At 46.0% G+C, this 22,762-nt stretch overlaps 1 protein-coding gene across 1 annotated transcript in view; it reads left to right on the forward strand.

The window, feature by feature from the left end:
• The window catches only part of NFATC2 (nuclear factor of activated T cells 2), a gene marked incomplete in the record, with an annotated part of 153,617 nt that overhangs the window by 8,218 nt on the left and 122,637 nt on the right, over window positions 1-22,762 (forward strand). Inside the window, 1 exon segment of the mRNA XM_073607254.1 lies at window positions 8,755-8,923. Within this exon segment, the coding sequence (XP_073463355.1) occupies window positions 8,755-8,923 (169 nt within the window).

Consider the following 22,762-nt stretch of genomic DNA (forward strand, 5'->3'; position numbering starts at 1 on the left):
CCTCTGCTAAAAATGACTTTATCTACAACTCATGATAAATGAATGTGATGGTGATAGGGAAGAATGCTCCTTATAACTATGGCCATTGGGAAGAATGACCTCCTTGTAGACAGCCATAAAGATCACTGGAGTAGGTGGGAACTTATCTGAGAGGCAAAAACTTCTCATTGCTCAAGGAACCCCTAGCAACCTCTGGAGGAGCCCTATGGTTCCATGGGACCCTGGTTGAGAAACCCTGCTATAGAGGGAGATGCTTTGTTCATATTTCATGTCTGAGGTTTACAACCACTTTAAACTCGTAAAAGTCAGCAGAAACACATAGACAAGTGGTTTTAGAAACCGCTACTTCAGGATCCCATTGTAGACATCCATGTGATTTCCACTGAAGGGGGAAATCAGCCGAAGAGAACTCGGTTCCTCTTTTTTAGCAGAGATTGTGTGGCACATTTCAATGGTGGTTGGCAGCCATGGCTTTCCGAGAGGAACAATTTGGTCATGACAAGGTTATGGTTGAGCCTCCTTCTACAGTTTTTCAGATTAAGCAAGTGTTGTGGGAAGAATAACAGGAATTCAATTTTTAATAACAGGTCCACCTTTAAAACAGGCCTTGAAGTGATTGTCCATGGGTTGGTATATTTGTTACACACAGATAATACCTTGTTTTAATGAGACACTGTAACTCTGCCAATTCAAGTGCCTTGTGGAGGGCCTTCTGCCACGTGAAGATTTTTGGGCCTAATGAAGTATCGCTAGGCCCAAGCATGGTCACATTACAGAAGGAGTGAGGCCACCACTCGTCTTGGCGTTTGGCATTAGCTGACACTGAGGACATAGGAAGAAGTAGCTGGGGAGCCCTAGCAAGGTGAGCATCAGTGGGTTGGCAGGAGGGGCCTGAATAATTGGAAACCACTGGGTTTCAAAAGTGAAAGTGTCTCTTGAAACCCAGTGGCTGATGCGATCATTTATTGGTGTGACATTACCTGGAAATTCATTCTCCATTTGGAAAGGCCTATGTATACACTATATTGTCAAAAGTCTTGGGACGCCTGCCTTTACACGCACATTCAAGCCTTAGATCTCCTAAGCACAGAGTTGGTGGCTCAGCTGCACTAAGTAAACTACTTTGACAGAGTACAAAGGTTTTAGGCAATTCTCTCTTGGAATTATATACGCTAATTTACCGAGTATTGGGACGCCTGCCTTTACACGCACATGAACTTTAATGGCATCCCAGTCTAATGCCCCGTACACACGGTCGGACTTTGTTCGGACATTCCGACAACAAAATCCTAGGATTTTTTCCGACGGATGTTGGCTCAAACTTGTCTTGCATACACACGGTCACACAAAGTTGTCGGAAAATCCGATCGTTCTATACGCGGTGACGTAAAACACGTACGTCGGGACTATAAACGGGGCAGTGGCCAATAGCTTTCATCTCTTTATTTATTCTGAGCATGCGTGGCACTTTGTCCGTCGGATTTGTGTACACACGATAGGAATTTCCGACAACGGATTTTGTTGTCGGAAAATTTTATCTCCTGCTCTCAAACTTTGTGTGTAGGAAAATCCGATGGAAAATGTCCGATGGAGCCCACACACGGTCGGAATTTCCGACAACACGCTCCGATCGGACATTTTCCATCGATAAATCCGACCGTGTGTACGGGGCATTAGTCCGTAGAAAATGTGTGATGGAGCCCACACACGGTCGGAATTTCCGACAACAAGGTCCTATCACACATTTTCCGTCGGAAAATCCGACCGTGTGTACGGGGCATTAGTTCATAGGATTCAATGTTGAGTTGGCCCACCCTTTGCAGCTATAACAGCTTCAACTCTTCTGGGAAGGCCGTCCACAAGGTTTAGGAGTGTGTTTATGGGAATGTTTGACCATTCTTCCAGAAGCGCATTTGTGAGGTCAGGCACTGATGTTGGACGAGAAGGCCTGGCTCATAGTCTCTTCTCTAATTCATCCCAAAGGTGTTCTATTGGGTTGAGGTCAGGACTCTGTACAGGCCAGTCAAGTTCCTCCACCCCAAACTCGCTAATCCATGTCTTTACGGACCTTGCTTTGTGCACTGGTGCGCAGTCATGTTGGAACAGGAAGGGGCCATCCCCAAATTGTTCCCACAAAGTTGGGAGCATAAAATTGTCCAAAATGTCTTGGTATGCTGACGCCTTAAGAGTTCCCTTCACTGGAACTAAGGGGCCAAGCCCAACCCCTGAAAAACAACCCCACACCACACAATCCCCCCTCCACCAAATGATTTGGACCAGTCAGTGCACAAAGCAAGGTCCATAAAGATATGGATGAGCAAATTTGGGGTGGAGGAACTTGACTGGCCTGCACAGAGAATTAGAGCGGAGACTGCGAGCCAGGCCTCGTCTAACATCAGTGCCTGACCTCGCAAATGCGCTTCTGGAAGAATGGTCAAACAGTCCCATAGACACACTCCTAAACCTTGTGGAAAGCCTTCCCAGAAGAGTTGAAGCTGTTATTGCTGCAAAGGGTGGGCCAACTCAATATTGAACCCTACGGACTAAGACTTACAGTTCATGTGCATGTAAAGGCAGGCGTCCCAATACTTTTGGAAATTTAGTGTATATATCTCAAAGAGAGGATTGCCTAAGACCTTCGTACTCGGTCAAAGTAGTTTTCTTAGTTTAGCTGAGCCACCAACCCTGTGCTTAGGAGTTCCAAGGGGTCACGGGAGTTCAGCCCACCCACCAGCTATTTGCTTTGTCCATGTAACATTTGATGTAAGTTATACCTTCAAGGTATAAAGATGCACTTTGAGAGTCTTACATTCCACTGTCAATAGAAAACAGAGTGACTCTTCTTCAAAGCCGCAAACACAAAAGTCATTTATATTGTTATGTTAACACCAAAGAAGGCTTGTTTTCTGATGTTATTGCACAGGGCTCTCTGTACAAAGGTGCTTTATTGGTCCTCCTCCAAAGTCATAACTTTACCTGTACCCACTCCACCTAGATATTCAATGTATAGCCTGCTGGGTGCCACACAACATCCTCCTCAAATATATTGGAGACAGGCTCTGCTTATTCTGCACATGTGCAATATAATCTCCATTAAATCCTGTGCAAAGCCATCTTATCTTTCATTTAGGCCGGGTTCACACTATGTGCGGAGCGGCTTGCAGCAGGGCGTCCGGTGCTTCCCTGTTCTCCAATTCAGGAGCGAATCAGGTCCCAATTTTTGCCTGAATTTGGAACCTGAAACGGAGCCAAAGATGCACAGGACCCTTTTGCTGTACGCTCCGTGGCCGCCCCGGAGATGTGTGAACCAGCTACATTGAGATCCGGGCACACTCTCATGTCATGCGAATTGGATGCGGGGAAACCCTCATCCAATTCGCGTAAGTGTGAACCCAGCCTTAAAGTTAGACAGGTTTTCCATTGTTTTCCATTTCTGAAGTATCCAGCAGGACACTGTAAGAAACCATGAACCAGAGCGAGACACAAGTACAGTAAAATCACACTTGTTTATTAATAAAATTAAAAAGGTAAATAGAGTAAGTGTAGTCAAAGCATAGCCAGAGTCCAGTAACCGGATCGGGTAGTCAGCCAAGCCAGAGTTCAGTAACCAGATCGGGTAATCGGCCAGGCCAGAAGTCAGGGATCCAAGTAGAGGAACAGCAAGCAGGATAAGGAGCCAGAAGGGATGTCAGCAAAGCCAGTCTTTAAACAGGAACGCAGGGGATGGTTTCTTGTGATGTGACCAAGGCGAAGGCAGGAATGAAGTGAGCTGGAGATCTTTAAGTAGGCAGGACTGACGAGCAGATCCACAACAGCTGGTTAACTGTGGAGAGAGATGGGAGCTGGCAATTAGCCGACACCTGAGCGGCCAGCTCAGAGAAGGAAGGGCTGAGCCAACCCTGACAGCCACAGAGTGAAGACCTTGGAGGAGCTTGGGTAGGGTAAATCAGGGGTGTCAAATTCAGTTTCATCGCTGGCCACATTAGCGTCAGCTTCTCTCCGGGCTGTCCTCTCCAGGTGCTTCCTCGCTTCCCCTGCATCTCCTCCCTCCTCCTACTGGTGGCCAATCTGATCGGGTCTCCTATCGGCCAATCGGGTGATGGGTCTCACGACCCGCTTCCTGATTGCCCGGGAGGAGAGACAGTGTTACAATAGCGAATATTCATTTGCTATTGTCACACAACTGGATGGGCTTTGGGCGCATTGCTCTGCACCCCCGAGCCCACGCTTTTTTGAAGCCTATTAGAACCTCACGTGCTTCAAAATAAAAAAAAAACCCCAATTTGGAATCAATGCGTCTGGCGCCCTGCATACAGATCAGGGGGCCAGACGCATGGCTAGGGAGGGGGGGGGCGACACCCGTGCTCCCCTAATGTAGGGCCGCTACCAATCCTAAAGCTAGCTTCCCTACAACAATATGCAGAATGGGTGGAACTATTAGTGGTATAGAGGCAGGCTGAGCAGATGTTTTGTAGGTGGGTGGGGCCTTATTGATAAGAAGGCGGGATTTACCATCCTTTCTTTTAAACAACTACTCTTTCAATGAATTATGGTTTTGCGGTGAGGTAGCAGATATTCCATGAATAATGAGGCAAGATTATTGGAGAAGTAAAAGAAAATGTTGAAATGACTTGCTGACACTTGGTACATAAAGACCCCTCATTGCTCAATACGTGAGGAACAAGGCCCAAAAATAAGCTTATTCAGCGTTACATGAGTGCAATAATAAAGATTCTTTGCTTACCGAGGTCATAAACACACAGAAATCTCACACTGACAGATGGGAATCTTCAGAACAATACAATTCCTCAGCATAGATTAAAACAAGGAAGTGTAGCGCTTATTATATACAGGTTGAATCCAGATGAATATAAAGTCCATATCAAATCCGGGTGGAATAAGCAGTAAGAAATAAGTGTGACCAAAAGAGAAGATCTTCCACTGCTCCCAGTGACACACACAGCCTCTTATCGAACACGATTGACCCCCAATTCAGGCAGTCAAAGGTCAGGCTCAGCTAGAACCCCTCCCGGCAACAGCGGCCTCATGCATTCAGCGATGCATGCAGCTTAAAGAGAAAGGACACTCTCATGGTGCAGTATATTATTACAGAAAAAAATGTATTTAAACAAAAATCCACTCCAATCCCAAATATAGCGACGTTTTGCTCTGCTCTGTTGCGTGGTGACGTCACATACCATGGCTCCACCCAATGCGTTTCGTCATCAAAAAGACATCGTCAGGGGAATTCCCCAGCATACTCTCCAGCTACTCAGTACAAAAAGCCTATTCAAGCTTTATCCACATTTTAGGGTAAAAACAGGATTATGTTGTATACATTTGCACATAAAAGTAAATACATTTAAGAGCGGGCATGCCTTGAAGGTTTCCCCTTCCTTCCTAAAGGTACAACAATACGCCTGCTTTCAGTTTTTTTGCAGTAATGTTTGTTTTACTTATATTTGCAAATACATACAACAAAAAACCTCTGATTTCAACTTTAGTTGTTGAACCTGTTCAAAAAAGACTTTTTGTGCTGTCAAGCTGGAGAATGCGCCATATTGTCTTTATGCACCTTAGGGATACAATACAGTTATTTTCCTGTGGATACAGAGCACTGTGAAAGTTGTATTCCCTTTTCTACATAGAAAAGGAAATACTCAGACTGGAAGGTTACATTCTAGGATGTTTAAAAATATTTACATATGGATAATGAGCACTTAGAAACACTTGCTATTGTTTATTGCTTTCATCAGGTCACATGTGCCTCATTTTATTTCCATCTACATAACACAGTGTGAATTTAAAGCAAGGCGTCCAGTTTAACCACTTGCCACCTAAGTCAATTCTGGCACTCCTCTCCTACATGTGAAATTAATTTTATTTTTGCTAGAAAATTACTCAGAACCCCCTAACATTAAAAAAAAAAAAAAAAATTGCAGAGACCCTAGGAAATAAAATGGTGGTCGCTGCAATTTTTTATGTCACACGGTTTTTGCGCAGGAATTTTTCAAATGCAATTTTTTGGGAAAAAAATACTTTTTCATGAATTAAAAAACAAAACAAAAAAACACAATATTTGTATATTGAGAAAGATGATGTTACGTCAAGTAAATAGATACCTAACATGTCATGCTTTAAAATTGCAAACGCTTGTGGAATGGCGACAAACTACGTTACCTAAAAATCTCCGTAGAAGACGCTTTAACATTTTTTATAGGTTACCAGTTTAGAGTTACAGAGGAGGTCTAGTGCTAGAACTTTTGCTCTCGCTCTAACGATCGCAGCGATATCTCACATGTGTGGTTTAAACACCGTTTACATATGCGGGCGTGATCTACATATGGAGCACAAGGGGATGGGGGCGCTTTAACAATTGTTCATTTTTTTTATTGTTTATTTTTTATTTTTTTACACTTTCCCCTTAATTTTTTATATTTTGATTCCTTTTACAGTGAATTACATTGAATACTTTTATTCCTTTTACAGTGAAACCTCGGATTGCGAGGTTTTTGAATCCTGATTCAGTTTGCGAGCGTTGTCTTGCAAGACAAGCAGGATTTAAGCTGCTGGGATGTGCAGTACCGCATTTGGCCAGAGGCGCAGGGGCGCCAGTGACGCTCGGAGACACTGTGCCGCCAGGCTGTGCTGGGGGCAGGAGCTGCTGGCTCGGGCTCTCTGCTCTGCCCCTCCACTGGAGCGCCCGGCATTTATAGAGCTTTACCGGTATAGATACTATCAGCCATCCCATCAGGATACGGAGCATAGTGGAATTGCTTAACACTCCTAAGAGTATAGCAGCAAAACACTCACTAATTGCTAGAGGATCAGTACCAGCTGTGGCGCCCCTCCCAATGCAGCACCAGGGGCAGCTGCCCCCCCTGCCCCCCCCCCCCCCCCCCTTAGTCTTGGCCCTGCATTACATCTCTCCATGTGGCCAAAAATCAGTATTGCCCGTCTATAAATGACATTTATGTGTCTTTAGTGCTTTTCTCACTGGGGACTCTGAAATGGTACTTCCACTTTAAACCATAACAGTTTACAAGAACTTGTAGAACTGACTCGAACCCTGTTCTGGAAACCACCCCTGCTGCAGTCAGATGTAGCATTTCAAACAATATTCTGCCCGACATGAGTGGATTTTGTGGCCTGGGAGCAACAGGTCTGCTCTGTTGTGGCATAAAGCAGCCTGTACTTTCCAATGTCACTAGCCTGTTTAAAGTTGCTGGAATGATCGGATGGCATGACTCCCGAAGTGCGAAGCGTGGCCCTTCCAGCTGTTACTATTACTTTATTTAAAGTGGTTGTAAACCTCAGACATGAAATATGAACAAAGCACATCCCTCTATAGTGTGTACTTGTCTAAGTCTAGAGCACTGTCATTTCTGTCTGCTGCCTCCTTCCTCTGCTATCAAGATGAGTTTCTTCTGACAAGTTTTCCTGACACCAAGAGAAAAAAAAGGGGGGATCTCCAGCTGATTGGCAGCCTCAGCTCTGTTTCTGTGTGCTGCGTGAAAGGGGGTGTGTCTCTTCCGTCCAATCGGCTCTCAGACCTCTCCTCTCTGAGCTCTGCAGTGTGTAACTTCAGCTCTCCGCAGGGCCATCTTTAATATTGATTGGACCCTGGGCAAACACTTTTTTGAGCCCCGATTAGTTGGCAGAGGTTACAACGTATCATTACTGCACACTGACTGGCTGCTAGAGGTTATAGCACACATTACGGCTCACTGATTAGTTGCTAATGGTTACAGCACATGGCTCCTGCTTGTTGATTGGTTGCTAGAGATTACTGTACATCAATACTGCTCACTGATTGGTCGCTAGAGGTTACTGGACATCTTTACCACTCACTAATTGGTTGCTAGAGGTTACTGCACATTATTACTGCTCACTGATTGGTTGCTAGAGGTTAGTGCACATCATTACTGCTCACAGATTGGTTACAGCACATCATCTCCTCACTGCCTGCACACCATTGACTGGGGAGGTGAGGGGACCCATCAATAGACAGAAAACACCTAGGGATCCTAGGACTCCTGGGATCTGTGGCAGTGGTGTAGGGATGGGATTAGTTAGGAGGCAGTACACTGTGGCAAATTCTAAATCATGCAGAGCAAAGCTGGAAATCTTTGGCAAGTATGTAGTGAGGGGCGCAGCAATAGGGCAGAGCTGGGCAGCATTAGTAACAGCACTTCACACTGAGATATTGGGACACAGCACAGGACTAAATTTTCAAGGGACAAGGGAATATAAACCGGGATAGTTGGCAAGTATAAGGCAGCTGCTTTGGGCCCCACAACAATGACAGGGCAAAGGGCAACTGTCCCTTTTGCCCTGCCTTAAAGACGGCCCTGGCCCTCCCGGCCCCCCTTTTTTCTGGTATCTCAAACAAGCTTTATTAATTCAGCACTTTGAAAGGCTGGAGAAAAGAGAAGACAGCATATAATTTTTTATAGGAGGATTTGTTTCATCCCTGTGCAGAGGCCAATCACTGCACTGGGTATATGGAAGGGTTTACAACCACTTTAACAAGAACATACAGAAATAGCTGTACAAAGTTTCAAACAAAATAATACAGGTAAACATGCATTTCATCAGAAAAGTATTGTGGCTTTACAGAGCTTGTCTAGTGCTATATAAGTGACTTTTATTACATGCATTAGGTTTACCATGAAACCCTCTTGTCAAGCAAGATTACTTGCATTTATTATGTCCTCACCAGGGATCATTAACCATTTCTACTGCTTTTTGCAGCATCCCAGTTGCCTCACTTCCTGCTCTGGAGTGGCCTCTGCCGAGTCAGACCGGATCCTACGAACTCCAGATTGAAGTGCAGCCGAAACAACACCATCGTGCCCATTATGAGACAGAGGGCAGCCGCGGGGCAGTGAAAGCCTCTACCGGAGGGCACCCAATCATCCAGGTAAGTGAATAATTCGTGTATGTGTAGAAATGAAAATAGGAATACTGCAATCTTGTATCTGTTAATATCCAGGCCGAAAAACAAATGTGAATTATGTTAAGGTGATACTAAAGTCTCCAGGTTTTTTTCTTTTAAACTACCGTGTTTCCCTGAAAATAAGACCTACCTCGAAAATAAGACCTAGCGTTATTTTCCAGGAAGGCTGCACTATAAGCCCTACCCCGAAAATAAGCCCTAGTTTAAAATGCTTGTAAAATCCTATGATCCACTCTAATACAGTAGTATATAACGTACAATGTGTGTGTTTCTGTAATATAATTGCGGGGAAGAGAGCTCCGGCAGGTCACAGAAGCGCAGAGCGGCGCTTTAACGAAGGTATTTGGCACAATTATATTACAGAAACAAACACATTGTACATTATATACTACTGTAATAGAGTGGATTATAGGATTTTACAAACATTTTACACAGCGGATTCCTGTCAGGCAGGGAGGGAGAGGGGAAGAGAAGACAGAGAATTACATGGTAAGACCTACCCCGAAAATAAGCCCTACTGTGTCTTTTGTTGGCAAAATTAATATAAGACCCGGGCTTATTTTGGGGGGAAACACGGTAACAAACATGTCATACTTACCTGCGTTGTGTATTGGTTTTGCACAGAGCAGCCAGGATCCTCTTTTTATTGGGTCCCCCGCCGGCGCTTCTGGCCCCCCTCCCCCCCCGCTGAGTGCCCCCACAGCAAGCAGCTAGCTATTAGGGCACCCAAACCGAGGCACAGCTCTGTATGTATCTTTATGCTCGGTTCACACTGATGTGATGCAGGAAAGGCATAAGAATCGATGAGTTTACCGCATAGCAATCGCACTGTATTCATGCGATCTGCTTCAGGTGTCAGTTTAATCGACACCCCAAAAGCAGAAGCATTGGATCACATGGGTATGAACACCCATGCCATCTGATTCCAGTGCGGCAAAAAAAAAAAAACGTGCGTTTTTAGGTGCTGAACCTGCGTTTTACGATTGTAGTGTGTTTTGAGACCGCAGGCAGAATCACAGCAATAGATACAAGGAGACAGGTGCCTCTAGGTGTAGGATGTTGACAATTTTAATAGCACTTAATATTGGCAACTCACATTTGTGAAGTTAAAAATACAGCTCATCAAGTAATATGGTCCCAGCAAGGGGAGGGGTTCATCGGCAGACATTCCAGTCCTCCAGTTGCATCTTGGAGAAGCGCTGTGCTCACTGTATATCACCGTTGAATGGAAAGCCGGCTGTGTTGGGGAGGAGAGGTCAAAGTGAGGCTTGGAGCGCAGAGGTGGCGAGGAGGATGACGTCTCCAGTATGCGACGAGTTTGAAAAAGGAGCGCGGCTGCCGTACCACCCGCGGCGCGCATACTCGTGAAACACGTTGCATACCGGAGACATCATCCTCCTCGCCACCTCACCATCTGCTCTCCATGCCTCGCTTTGACTTTTCCCCACTGCAGCCGGCGGTGCTATATACCGTGATATACCGTATCGGTGACTTATCCTCTCGCAGCACGGTCACCAGAGGTTACCGGAAAGCTCCTGATGCATACTAGCGATCAGGAGCTTTCCAATCATGTGACCGCTGTGGCAGCCAATCACAGCAGTCACATGACCCGAATGTCCACCTCCTGGCTTTTGTGATTAATTCAGAATTTGCAGACTATAGGATCACATGAGGAAAATACACAGACTAGGTAAAAAGATTTGATATTAGGTTGATTTGAAGTTAGCCAGAATATTTTTTTTATTTCTCCTGTATGTTTTTGGTAGTGGAAATGTACATGTCTATACATATATATATATATATATATATATATATATATATATATATATATATATATATAATTATTTGATCATTAGCAGATTTTGTATGTTTGCCCACTTACAAAGAAATGAACGGTCTATAATTTTTTTATCACAGGGGTATTTTAAATGATAGAGACAGAATATCAGCCAAAAATCCAGAAAAAACACATAAAATAAATGCTATAAATTAAGTTGCAGTTCAGTGAGCAAAAAAAAGTATTTGATCCCCAAGCAAAACATGACTTAGTACTTAGTGGAGAAACTCTTGTTGGCAAGCGCAGAGGTAAGACGTTTCTTGTAGTTGGTGACCTGGTATGCTTTCTTGGCTGTCACTTGGAGTGACGTTTCAGCTCCCTCCATAAATTTTCTATGGGATTAAGGTCTGGAGACTAAGGCCACTCCATGACCTTAATGTGCTTCTTCTTGAGTCACTCCTTTGTTGCCTTGGGGGTATGTTTTGGGTCATTGTCATGCTGGAAGACCCAGGTTCTAGCCGAGGGAAGAAGGTTCTTATCCAAGATTTTACAATACATGGCCCCGTCCATTGGCCCCTCAATGCAGCAAAGTCGGCCTGTACGTTTAGCAGAGAAACAGCCCTAAACCATCATGTTTCCACCTCCCTGCTTGACTGTAGGGATGGTGTTCTTAGGGTCATAGTCAGCATTTTCCTTCCTCCAAACATGGCGAGTCAAGTTCATGACAATAATTTTGGTTTTATCTGACCACAGCACTTTCTCCCAATCCTTCTCTGAATCATTTAGAGGTTCATTGGCAAACTTCAGATAGGCCTGTACATGTGCCTTCTTGAGGAGGGGGACCTTGCGGGCGCTGCAGGATTTCAATCCATGACGGCATATTGTGTTACCAATGGTTTGTTTGGTGACTGTGGTCCCAACTGCCTTGAGATCATTCACAAGGTCCTCCCATCTAGTTCTGGGCTGATCCCTCACTTTTCTCATGATAATCCTTACCCCGTGAGTCGAAATCCTGCATGGAGCTCCAGACCGAGGGCGATTGATGGTTATTTTGTATTTCTTCTATTTTTGAATAATCGCTCCAGCAGTTGTCTCCTTCTCACTAAGCTTCTTGCTGATGGTCTTGTAGCCCATTCCAGCCTTGTACAGGTCTACAATCGTGTCCCTGACATCCTTTGACAGCTCTTTGGTCTTGCCCATGATGATGAGGTTGGAATGGAAGAAAGAGATTCTGTGGACAGGTGTCTTTTATAAACATAACGAGTTGTTGTTAGGAGCACCTTCTTACATTAACAGGACTAATCTGTGTACCACATGAGCACCTACTGTAGCCAGGCTGTAGGAGCCAGAATTATTGTTGGTTGGTAGGGTATCAAATACTATTTTACTCAATGAACTGAAACTCAATTTATAACATTTGTATCATGTGTTTTTGTTTTTCTGTCTCTATCATTTAGAACAGGGGTCTCCAAACTTTCCAAACAAGGGGCCAATTTACTATCCATCAGACTTTAGGGGGGGCCGGACTGTAGACATTGGGAGCAGAAAAGGTCCCAATGTCAGCAGGAAAAAACAATGCAACCATCTTTGGTGTCAGCGGCAGGAATTGTGCCCCAAAGTTGGTATCATTGGGAGGATTCATGCCCTATCACTGGTGTCATTGGGCACAATTGTTGGTGTCATTGGGAGGAATTGTGCCCATCGTTGATGTCAATGGGCCCAATTGTTGGTGTCTTTCTGGTGAATTGTGCCTCATTGTTCCTGTCAGTAGGAGAAATTGTGCACCATCAGTGGTGCCATTGGGCATAATTGTTGGTGGCTTTGGGCCATTAGGTCATTGGGAGGAATTGTGCCCCATTGTTGGTGTCATTGGGAGGAATTGTGCCCATTGTTGATGTCAATGGGCCCAATTGTTGGTGTCTTTCCGGTGAATTGTGCCTCGTTTTTGGTGTCAGTAGGAGGAATTGTGCACCATCAGTGGTGTCATTTGGCATAATTGTTGGTGGCTTTGGGCCATTAGGTCATTGGGAGGAATTGTGTCCCATTGTTGGTGTCATTGGGAGGAATTGTGCCCATCGTTGATGTCAATGGGCCCAATTGTTGGTGTCTTTCAGGTGAATTGTGCCTCATTGTTCCTGTCAGAAGGAGAAATTGTGCACCATCAGTGGTGCCATTGGGCATAATTGTTGGTGGCTTTGGATCATTAGGTCATTGGGAGGAATTGTGCCCCATTGTTGGTGTCATTGGGAGGAATTGTGCCCATTGTTGATGTCAATGGGACCAATTGTTGGTGTCTTTCGGGTGAATTGTGCCTCATTGTTGGTGTCAGTAGAAGAAATTGTGCACCATCAGTGGTGTCATTGGGTATAATTGTTGGTGGCTTTGGGTCATTAGGTCATTGGGAGGAATTGTGCCCCATTGTTGGTGTCATTGGGAGGAATTGTGCCCCCTCACTGGTGTTAGTGGAGGGAGAAATTATGCCCCATTGTTGATATCAGTGGATAAATTAGTGCCCATAGGGTCGGAAAAAAGCTAGCAAAGGGCCGTAATAGGCCCCAGGGCCACAGTTTGGAGACCACTGATTTAGAATACACCTACGATAAAAATTATGGACCCTTCATTTCTCTGTAAGTGGGCAAACTTACAAAATCTGCAGGGGATCAAATCATTATTTTCCCCACTGTATACCTGTGATATTGTCCCTCTAAGATTGTACTCGCAGCCACCGTCTGGTCGATCGATCTCACCTTTTTATGGAAGAAGAACTCCTGCGTGTTGGGTCTGCAGACTGCTGTCTGGTGTCTATAGTTAAATATACAGCCTCAGATGAAGTTCTGCTACTATCTGTTATCAGTCCTTCCTGCACCGCAGTACACTGATGGTGTATGATTGTATCCCCCCACCCCAGTTATATTCTGTCCAGAGTGAAGGGTGTAACAATGTCTGTCTCTTTTATGGCCATTTCCCCTCAGAAGAGCCAACTTGTGTGCTCTTTCCTTACTCATTACGTTCTTAAGAGCAAACAAAATGTGTTTGAGCGAACGGATGAACAAGCGCGTTATTGTCATTTGGAGAAAGTGGGCCTCCTGCACATTGAGACAGGTGTGTGCGGGATCGAGGGTGATGATAGGCCATTATTTACACAACGGCGGGGAGCCACTTTCCAGCGCACAGCCCAGGACGGCGTATACATTTCTTTGTTTAGACAGAAAAGCTGCTGACTTCCCTCCAGACCTTGATCTATAAATAATCCCTTCTGTTTATTTTCTCCTTCTTCTTCTTTAATGTTTTCTCTAGCAGCTAAAAACACCGTTTTCAAGTCACCAGGCTTGAGATTTCAGCCTAATTAAAGGTCCCTTTCCTGTGACTGTAACCACCGGTGACACAGTTTGTGTGACACGGACTACTAATTACAGGACAGACACCAGTCACACAGACAGACAAACTTACACAACACGTCTCAGCCTACTATGAGGAAGCCTCCCACCCCGGCTAAAAGTTTCACTGAGTCAAAAACATATTTGTGCGAGGAATTTCCTGCAAACCAAAAAAAGAAACCGGCCAAGTGACAGCAATAAACACGCATACAAATGTCTCTTTTTACAGTAATAAATAGTTTGGTTGGCTGGCATATCGGCCAACGTGCTTTGAGCTTCCTTAAAGCATAACTCTGAGATAAGCAAATGTTTTTTTTTAAATACAAGGGGCATGTGTACTCTTACTTGAACCTTTGTGTGTTTTGTGTATTTCTTCCAGATCTGTGCAATAATTCAATTGAAAGCGTTTTGCTTTGTGTAGGAGTTTCCTGAATTAAAGACCAGCCACTGCTGTTCTTTCTCCTTGTGCAGGGTGACTGGTCTTGTCTCCACCCCCTCCTGTTGTTTCTATAGGCAGCCTGTAGTGGGTGGAGCTTGCTGGGTCCCTCCCACAGCTCTGCAGGGTGACTGGTCGTGTCTCCACCCCCTCCTGTAGTTTCTATAAGCAGCCTGTAGTGGGCGTGGCCTGCTGGGTCCCTCCCACAGCTCTGCTCTCTCTCCTTGTGCAGGGTGACTAGCCTTGTCTCCACCCCCTTCAGTTTCTATAGGCAGCCTGTAGTGGGTGGAGCTTGCTGGGTCCCTCTCACAGCTCTGCCGGGTGACTGGTCTTATCTCCACCCCCTTCTGTAGTTTATATAGGCAGCCTGTAGTGGGTGGAGCCTGCTGGGCCCCTCCCACAGCTCTGCTTTCTCTCTTTGTGCAGGGTGACTGGTCTTGTCCCCGCCCCCTCCTGTAGTTTCTATAGGCAGCTTGTAGTGGGTGGAGCTTGTTGGGTCAGCTGCTGGTTTTCCAGCATGCATGTCCGACAGAAGCCAGCTGAACGGCCTGTTGGAAAGACCGACATGCACAAAGGCCGAATGTCGGCTGTTTTTTTTTTTAACTGGCTGTTGTCTCCCGACATTCAGCCGTGTACAGGGGCTTTAGTCACGTGCTAACAATCCCATAAATTTAGATTAAAACAGATTTCTCGTTTGCAAAATTCAAGATTAGGATCATGTGGTAATACCTAAAGGAGAAGTCCAGCCTGGGCTCGTTTGGCTGGGCCCCTCCTATGCAGTGGCGGTGCGTCCAAAAGGACGCACAGGCGCCGCCCCCTCTCTCCTGCCACCCCCCCTCTAGCACCAATAGATAGATTCGTGCATTGCATGAATCTATGGCACCGCTGCCACCCCCTATTCAGGTGGCTGGTCCCTTTTTGGGCACAGTGGCTGCGATTGATGGTACAGCGAGGCTGCAATTGATGGGGTTTTTTTCCGAATTTTTCATTTCGTTTGCGCCCCCCAAAAAATTTGAGCACCAGCCGCCACTGCTCCAATGGGTCACAAGAGTGCAATTCGTTTTTGCACTCCTGTGACCCGTTTTCATCAGAGAGCGGACTGAAGTCCGCTCTCTGCTGAAGTCACAAAAATCAGTCCAGGCACCGCGTCATCCCAATAATAATGTCTGGATCCGGCAGGTGCCTGGACTGATGCTCTCTGTGAGCCAATAAGAGCCTGAGACGTCCGCTCCCCGCCCCTTCACAGCTCCAATGACCGCGAGGGGGGGGGGGTGAGAGCGGAGAGACCCTGACTGACAGTCAGCAGCTTTCTGCTCAGGGAGCTGAGAGAACTGAGCCATCGGCGGTGTTCGATCGCTCGGTTCTAAGTGCAGAGGCGGCGGGGGGGGGGGTTTGGACAGAGGCAGCATCGGATCGAAGTATGATTCTGGGATTAAAAAAAACAAAAAATATTTCTCTTTTAATCAAAACCCGTGCCAGTCTTGTGCATGCTTTCAGATCTTTACTGCCACAAATAAATAAAATAAATAAAGAACATCTTGGTGGATTATAAGATCCCATCTCACCCAGAATGCCGGCAGGCTGAGACGACGTCCATTTCATGTTTTTTTTATTTTTTTTACGTGTAACTTGATGTTCACATCCTCAGTCTTATCTTGCAGTTGACATAAGTGGAGTCGCTTCCTTTGCTTTGTTTCCAAGCCGCAGTCAGGTGTGTGGCTAACGTAAGGCTCAAGTCTTGAACAATGCAGATTTTGGGTGGTGGTTACAGCCTGGCACGAAAATCTGCATCTTGCCTGGAAATCGTGCTTTGCCAGTGCCAGGTGAATCTGACCCCTTTTTTTTTTTGGTAGCATGTAAAGAGCGAGGCCAAGTGTTGCGTGTTGTGTGTGTTTATTTAAAGCCATTTAGGAGCAGCATGCAGCACATCAGAACAAGAGATGTGGCTGAACACCGGAAAGCCTATTAATTTCCTCTTTCTTCTCTGAGAAGTTTGCAAACAGCCGTCTTTTAGGTGGCACTGCAAATGTAAGGAAGGAAGTAACCTTGAAGGAGAAAGGACAGAGCTGCTATATGTAGCGTTTACATGGAGACCAGTTCATGTTTATGTTGTCTCCGGTGCCTTGCTGTGTCGCGGATCTCCCCATTGGTTGTGTAGATTTTTATACTACTTTAGTCTTTTGCCAAACACGATGAGTTGTAATCCATCAACCTATTACAGGGCTCAGAACTTCAAGTCCCGGGCTACCAGCCAGGCCTTAAAAGACCTTCTGCCTTTACAACCACTTTATCTTTATTCATTCTCTACAATAAGATAAAAAGCCTTGTTCGGCAGCCCCCCTAATACTTACCTGAGGTCCCTCTCTGTTAAGGTGAACAGATTTTTAAAATGAAATCCGGGGACATATTTTTTTTTTTTTATTGGTAAACAGTATTTTATAAGCATATTTTCCTCAAAAGATATATGCAGTGCATGTGTTTATTTATTTATTTATTATTTATTTCAGGTACTTATATAGCGCCGTCAATTTACGCAGCGCTTTACATATATATATATATATATTATACATTCACATCAGTCCCTATACCCTCAAGGAGCTTACAATCTAAGGTCCCTAACTCACATTCATACCTATACTAGGGCCAATTTAGACTGGATCCAATTAACCTACCAGCATGTCTTTGGAGTGTGGGAGGAAACCGGAGTACCCGGAGGAAACCCATGCAGACACAGGGAGAACATGCAAACTCCAGGCAGGTAGTGTCGTGGTCGGGATTCGAACCAGCAACCCTTCTTACTGCAAGGCGAGAGTGCTACCCACTGCACCACTGTGCCGCCCAGTTTATGGAATGATTGTATAATATATATGTTATTTCTCACATTTCCTCCATGAGATTAAAAAAAAACGATATGTCTTAGAAATTTTTGAGATATAACTAGCAAATGTTATGAAGATAAGATAGAGAAAAAACAGAGTGCAGAGTTCAGGAGTGCGTTACATAAAGAATACAGGGCTCAGCTATGCCTATATATGCAGCCTCACCAGTGCCATCTATGCAGCCTGATCAGTGCCCATCTATGCAGCCTCACCAGTGATATCTATGCAGCCTGATCAGTGTCCATCAATGCAGCCTCACCAGTGATATCAATGCAGCCTGATAAGTGTCCATCTATGCAGCCTGATCAGTGCCCATCAATGCAGCCTCACCAGTGCCATCTATGCAGCCTGATAAGTGTCCATCTATGCAGCCTGATCAGTGCCCATCTATGCAGCCTCACCAGTGATATCTATGCAGCCTGATCAGTGTCCATCAATGCAGCCTGATAAGTGTCCATCTATGCAGCCTGATCAGTGTCCATCAATGCAGCCTCACCAGTGATATCAATGCAGCCTGATAAGTGTCCATCTATGCAGCCTGATCAGTGCCCATCAATGCAGCCTCACCAGTGCCCATCTATGCAGCCTCACCAGTGTCCATCTATGCAGCCTGATCAGTGCCCATCTATGCAGCTTCACCAGTGCCATCTATGCAGCCTGATAAGTGTCCATCTATGCAGCCTGATAAGTGTCCATCAATGCAGCCTCACCAGTGCCCATCTATGCAGCCTCACCAGTGCCCATCTATGCAGCCTCACCAGTGTCCATCTATGCAGCCTGATCAGTGCCCATCTATGCAGCTTCACCAGTGCCATCTATGCAGCTTCACCAGTGCCATCTATGCAGCCTGATAAGTGTCCATCTATGCAGCCTGATAAGTGTCCATCAATGTAGCCTCACCAGTGCCCATCTATGCAGCCTCACCAGTGTCCATCTATGCAGCCTGATCAGTGCCCATCAATGCAGCCTCACCAGTGCCATCTATGCAGCCTGATCAGTGCCCATCTATGCAGCCTGATCAGTGCCCATCTATGCAGCCTCACCAGTGCCATCTATGCAGCCTGATAAGTGTCCATCTATGCAGCCTGATCAGTGCTCATCTATGCAGCCTGATCAGTGCTCATCTATGCAGCCTGATCAGTGCCCATCAATGCAGCCTCACCAGTGCCATCTATGCAGCCTGATCAGTGCCCATCAATGCAGCCTCACCAGTGCCATCTATGCAGCCTGATCAGTGCCCATCTATGCAGCCTGATCAGTGCCCATCTATGCAGCCTGATAAGTGTCCATCTATGCAGTGTGATCAGTGCCCATCTATGCAGCCTGATCAGTGCCCATCTATGCAGCCTGATCAGTGCCCATCAATGCAGCCTCACCAGTGCCATCTATGCAGCCTGATCAGTGCCCATCTATGCAGCCTGATCAGTGCCCATCAATGCAGCCTCACCAGTGCCATCTATGCAGCCTGTTCAGTGCCCATCTATGCAGCCTGATCAGTGCCCATCTATGCAGCCTGATCAGTGCCCATCAATGCAGCCTTACCAGTGCCCATCTATGCAGCCTGATCAGTGCCCATCTATGCAGCCTGATCAGTGCCCATCTATGCAGCCTGATCAGTGCCCATCTATGCAGCCTCACCAGTGCCATCTATGCAGCCTGATCAGTGCCCATCTATGCAGCCTGATCAGTGCCCATCTATGCAGCCTGATCAGTGCCCATCAATGCAGCCTTACCAGTGCCCATCTATGCAGCCTGATCAGTGCCCATCTATGCAGCCTGATAAGTGTCCATCTATGCAGCCTGATCAGTGCTCATCTATGCAGCCTGATCAGTGCTCATCTATGCAGCCTGATCAGTGCCCATCAATGCAGCCTCACCAGTGCCATCTATGCAGCCTGATCAGTGCCCATCAATGCAGCCTCACCAGTGCCATCTATGCAGCCTGATCAGTGCCCATCTATGCAGCCTGATCAGTGCCCATCTATGCAGCCTGATAAGTGTCCATCTATGCAGTGTGATCAGTGCCCATCTATGCAGCCTGATCAGTGCCCATCTATGCAGCCTGATCAGTGCCCATCAATGCAGCCTCACCAGTGCCATCTATGCAGCCTGATCAGTGCCCATCTATGCAGCCTGATCAGTGCCCATCAATGCAGCCTCACCAGTACCATCTATGCAGCCTGTTCAGTGCCCATCTATGCAGCCTGATCAGTGCCCATCTATGCAGCCTGATCAGTGCCCATCAATGCAGCCTTACCAGTGCCCATCTATGCAGCCTGATCAGTGCCCATCTATGCAGCCTGATCAGTGCCCATCTATGCAGCCTGATCAGTGCCCATCTATGCAGCCTGATTGGTGCCCATCTATGCAGCCTGACCAGTGTCCATCAATGCAGCCTGACCAGTGTCCATCAATGCAGCCTGACCAGTGTCCATCAATGCAGCCTGACCAGTGTCCATCAATGCAGCCTGACCAGTGTCCATCAATGCAGCCTTGCCAGTGGCCATCCAATGCAGCCTCACCAGTGCCCATCTATGCAGCCTCACCAGTGCAGGGGATCAGAGAGGAGAGCCAGCCCGATCATCTCACAGGTCAGCGTCGCCCGCTGTGACAGCTTTAATTTGAATCGCTGGGCGTCCGCTGTCACACAAGTCCCGGCACCTGGATCGGCTCCTGGCGTATGACAAATGTCAAATGACAAATGACAAATGTGCTGTCTATCAAAGAAACCAAACCAGGAGGCCCACAAACCACTTGTGTGGAGCTCCACTTTCTGTCACTCTGCTTTCTCCTTCTAATAGCAGGTTCCTTGCCAGCATGTGGACCTATTGGCTCACACTCTGGGCTCTGCATTACAGGGAATTGCAAGAGGCTTAAAGTATAACTAAAGACCAAAACTTTTTTTTTCAGTTTTAGACAGAGTGAAGAGGAATTAGAACCTCTGTCAGTTTTTATTGTAGTCTGTGCCCCCCCCCCACTAAGGAGATTCACTCCCCTCTACTTGTCCTGTTTATCATTATCATTGAAAGTGAAAGTAAAAGAAAATCCCAAATTTTGGGTTGCCCCAGAAAAGTAATAGAGGGGAAATCTTTTAATGGGGACACTAGTTTTGCTGACCTGGAAGGGATTCCCTTAATTTGCAGGGATTTCCTCTCACTTCCTGTTTGGCTATGGGACAGGAAGTGAAGAGAATTCTCCCCAATAGGACACAGATGGTGAAACATATTTTTTTTAACAGGGGTTATTTATAACTAGGGTTGCCACCTTTTCTTCAAGTCAAACCCGAACACTTTAGCGGCGCACGGCTTTTTTTTTTTTTTAAGTATAAACTATATATATATTTTGCAATTAAATAACATTTCTAATCATATGAAGTTAATCACAAAAGCCCCCCTTTACATCAGAGTCCACAGAGTTCCACTTTTACATCTGAATCTGCAGAGTTCCCTTTCACTGCAATGGGGGACTCTGCAGACTCTGATGTAAGGGAGAACTCCTCTGGGGACTCTAACATAAGGGATGCTCTGGGAACCCTGATTTAAGGGAGAACACTGAGAATGGAGAGGACTCTGATGTAAGGGGGAACACTGTGGCCTCTGGTGTAAAGGGGAACTATGATGCACGGGGTGCTCTGAGAACCCTGATTTACCTTAGTGTACTCAGAGGCAGGAGAGAGAATGATTAATGATGAATGGTGAGCTCACTCACCCCCCTCATCTAGATGTATCTGAGGCTGCTGGACTTCACATTTCTGGCCCCCGCTTTCCTTTTCTGAGGAGTGTGGGCAGACACAGGGGGGTAGGGGTGGGGGGAAGTGGAGCAGATCGAGCCCTCTCTCTTCTCCTGTCTGTGTTGCAGGGGGGGCGGGGATTGTTTGTGCTGGCTTTGGGCAGCGTGAAAGAGAGAGTAACAGACACTGTCGGTTTCGACAACTGCAGCCAGCAACCCTGCTAGGAAGCCATAGTCCTGGCTGAACCATGTGTCCAGGTATCAGGCAGTCTTAAACCCAGACGCATGATTCCAAACCCGAACTGTCCGGGTGAAGGTGGCAACCTGTCAGAAACCATGAAATCAGACCGAGACAGAAGTACAGTTAAATCACACTTGTTTAATAATAAAAGTAAAAAGAACAAACGTAGTCAAAACATAGCCAGAGTTCAGTAACCAGAACGGGTAGTCAGCCAAGCCAGAAGTCAGGGATCAATGTAGTGGAACAGCAAGTAGGGTCTGGAGCCAGAAGGGATATCAGCAAAGCCAGTCTTTAAACAGGATCGCAGGAGATAGTCTCTGTGATGTTGACCAAGGCGAAGGCAGAGCTCCTCTGGACTGGACGGCTTAAGTAGGCAGGACTGACGAGCAGGATATCATCAACAGCTGAGTAACTGTGGAGAGATAGGAGCTGGCAATTAGCTGACAGCTGAGCGGCCAGCTCAGAGAAGGAAGGGCTGAGCCCAGCCCTGACACAACCCTAGTTATAACCCTCCCTTATTCTATCTAAAATGAAATAAAAACATTGCCTGTAGTTCTACTATATTACCAAATTAAATTTGAGTATTTACAGTGCTTCCATTAAAAAAATACATCTGATGAATCAATTAATAAATACAGAATTGCTTTCATTTGTGTCATTCATATCACCCTGGAGTTCAGCTTTAAGCCTAATACCAGAAGACCCAACTCCCTTCTTGAAGGCCAGCTGTTGAACCTTATAAACAGGACAAGCTTTGGTCTCTCCCGGGTGTTTGCTACTTTACCAACCAATATTTGTGAATATCACATGCAACTGATTCCAGTTTTGAATCCATAGTCCGTTTTGTGCGCTTGGCAATATTTTCTAAGGTTAGAGCCAGTTTCCAGTAGTTCTTATTTGCTAGAGAAAAAAATGTCCAAAGTATATACACAGAAACTGACCATATGGCAGTTCACGATTTCCTCCAGTTATTTGCTATAGATTGCAATAATGTGTAGATCCTGACCATAGGTCATTCCGCTTCATCCTTGAGTTTAGAAGAACTTGTTTGAAATTGCAGATCTTATCTCACTGATAAATCTATGCAGAAACCACATGTTTTATTCCCACTAAATGTGCCGTTTGTGAATTGTGTGGTATTTCAAAGGTAACCCTATGCTTTAGAACGAGGGTGGGCAACCTTTCAGATGTTGAGATCTACCTGGACAACATGGAGGAAATCAAAGATTCCCAGGTAGGGGGGTGCTCTTTTTAAAAATATGCCCCCCCATAGCAGTGTTCTCTGTCCCTCTTCACATCACCCCCACTGTAGTGTCCTTTGCCCACCCCCCCACCGCCATAACAGTGTCCTGTGCCCCCTGCAC

Source organism: Aquarana catesbeiana, linkage group LG12, assembly GCF_042186555.1.
Source record: "Aquarana catesbeiana isolate 2022-GZ linkage group LG12, ASM4218655v1, whole genome shotgun sequence".
NCBI classification, from domain to species: Eukaryota; Metazoa; Chordata; class Amphibia; order Anura; family Ranidae; genus Aquarana; species Aquarana catesbeiana.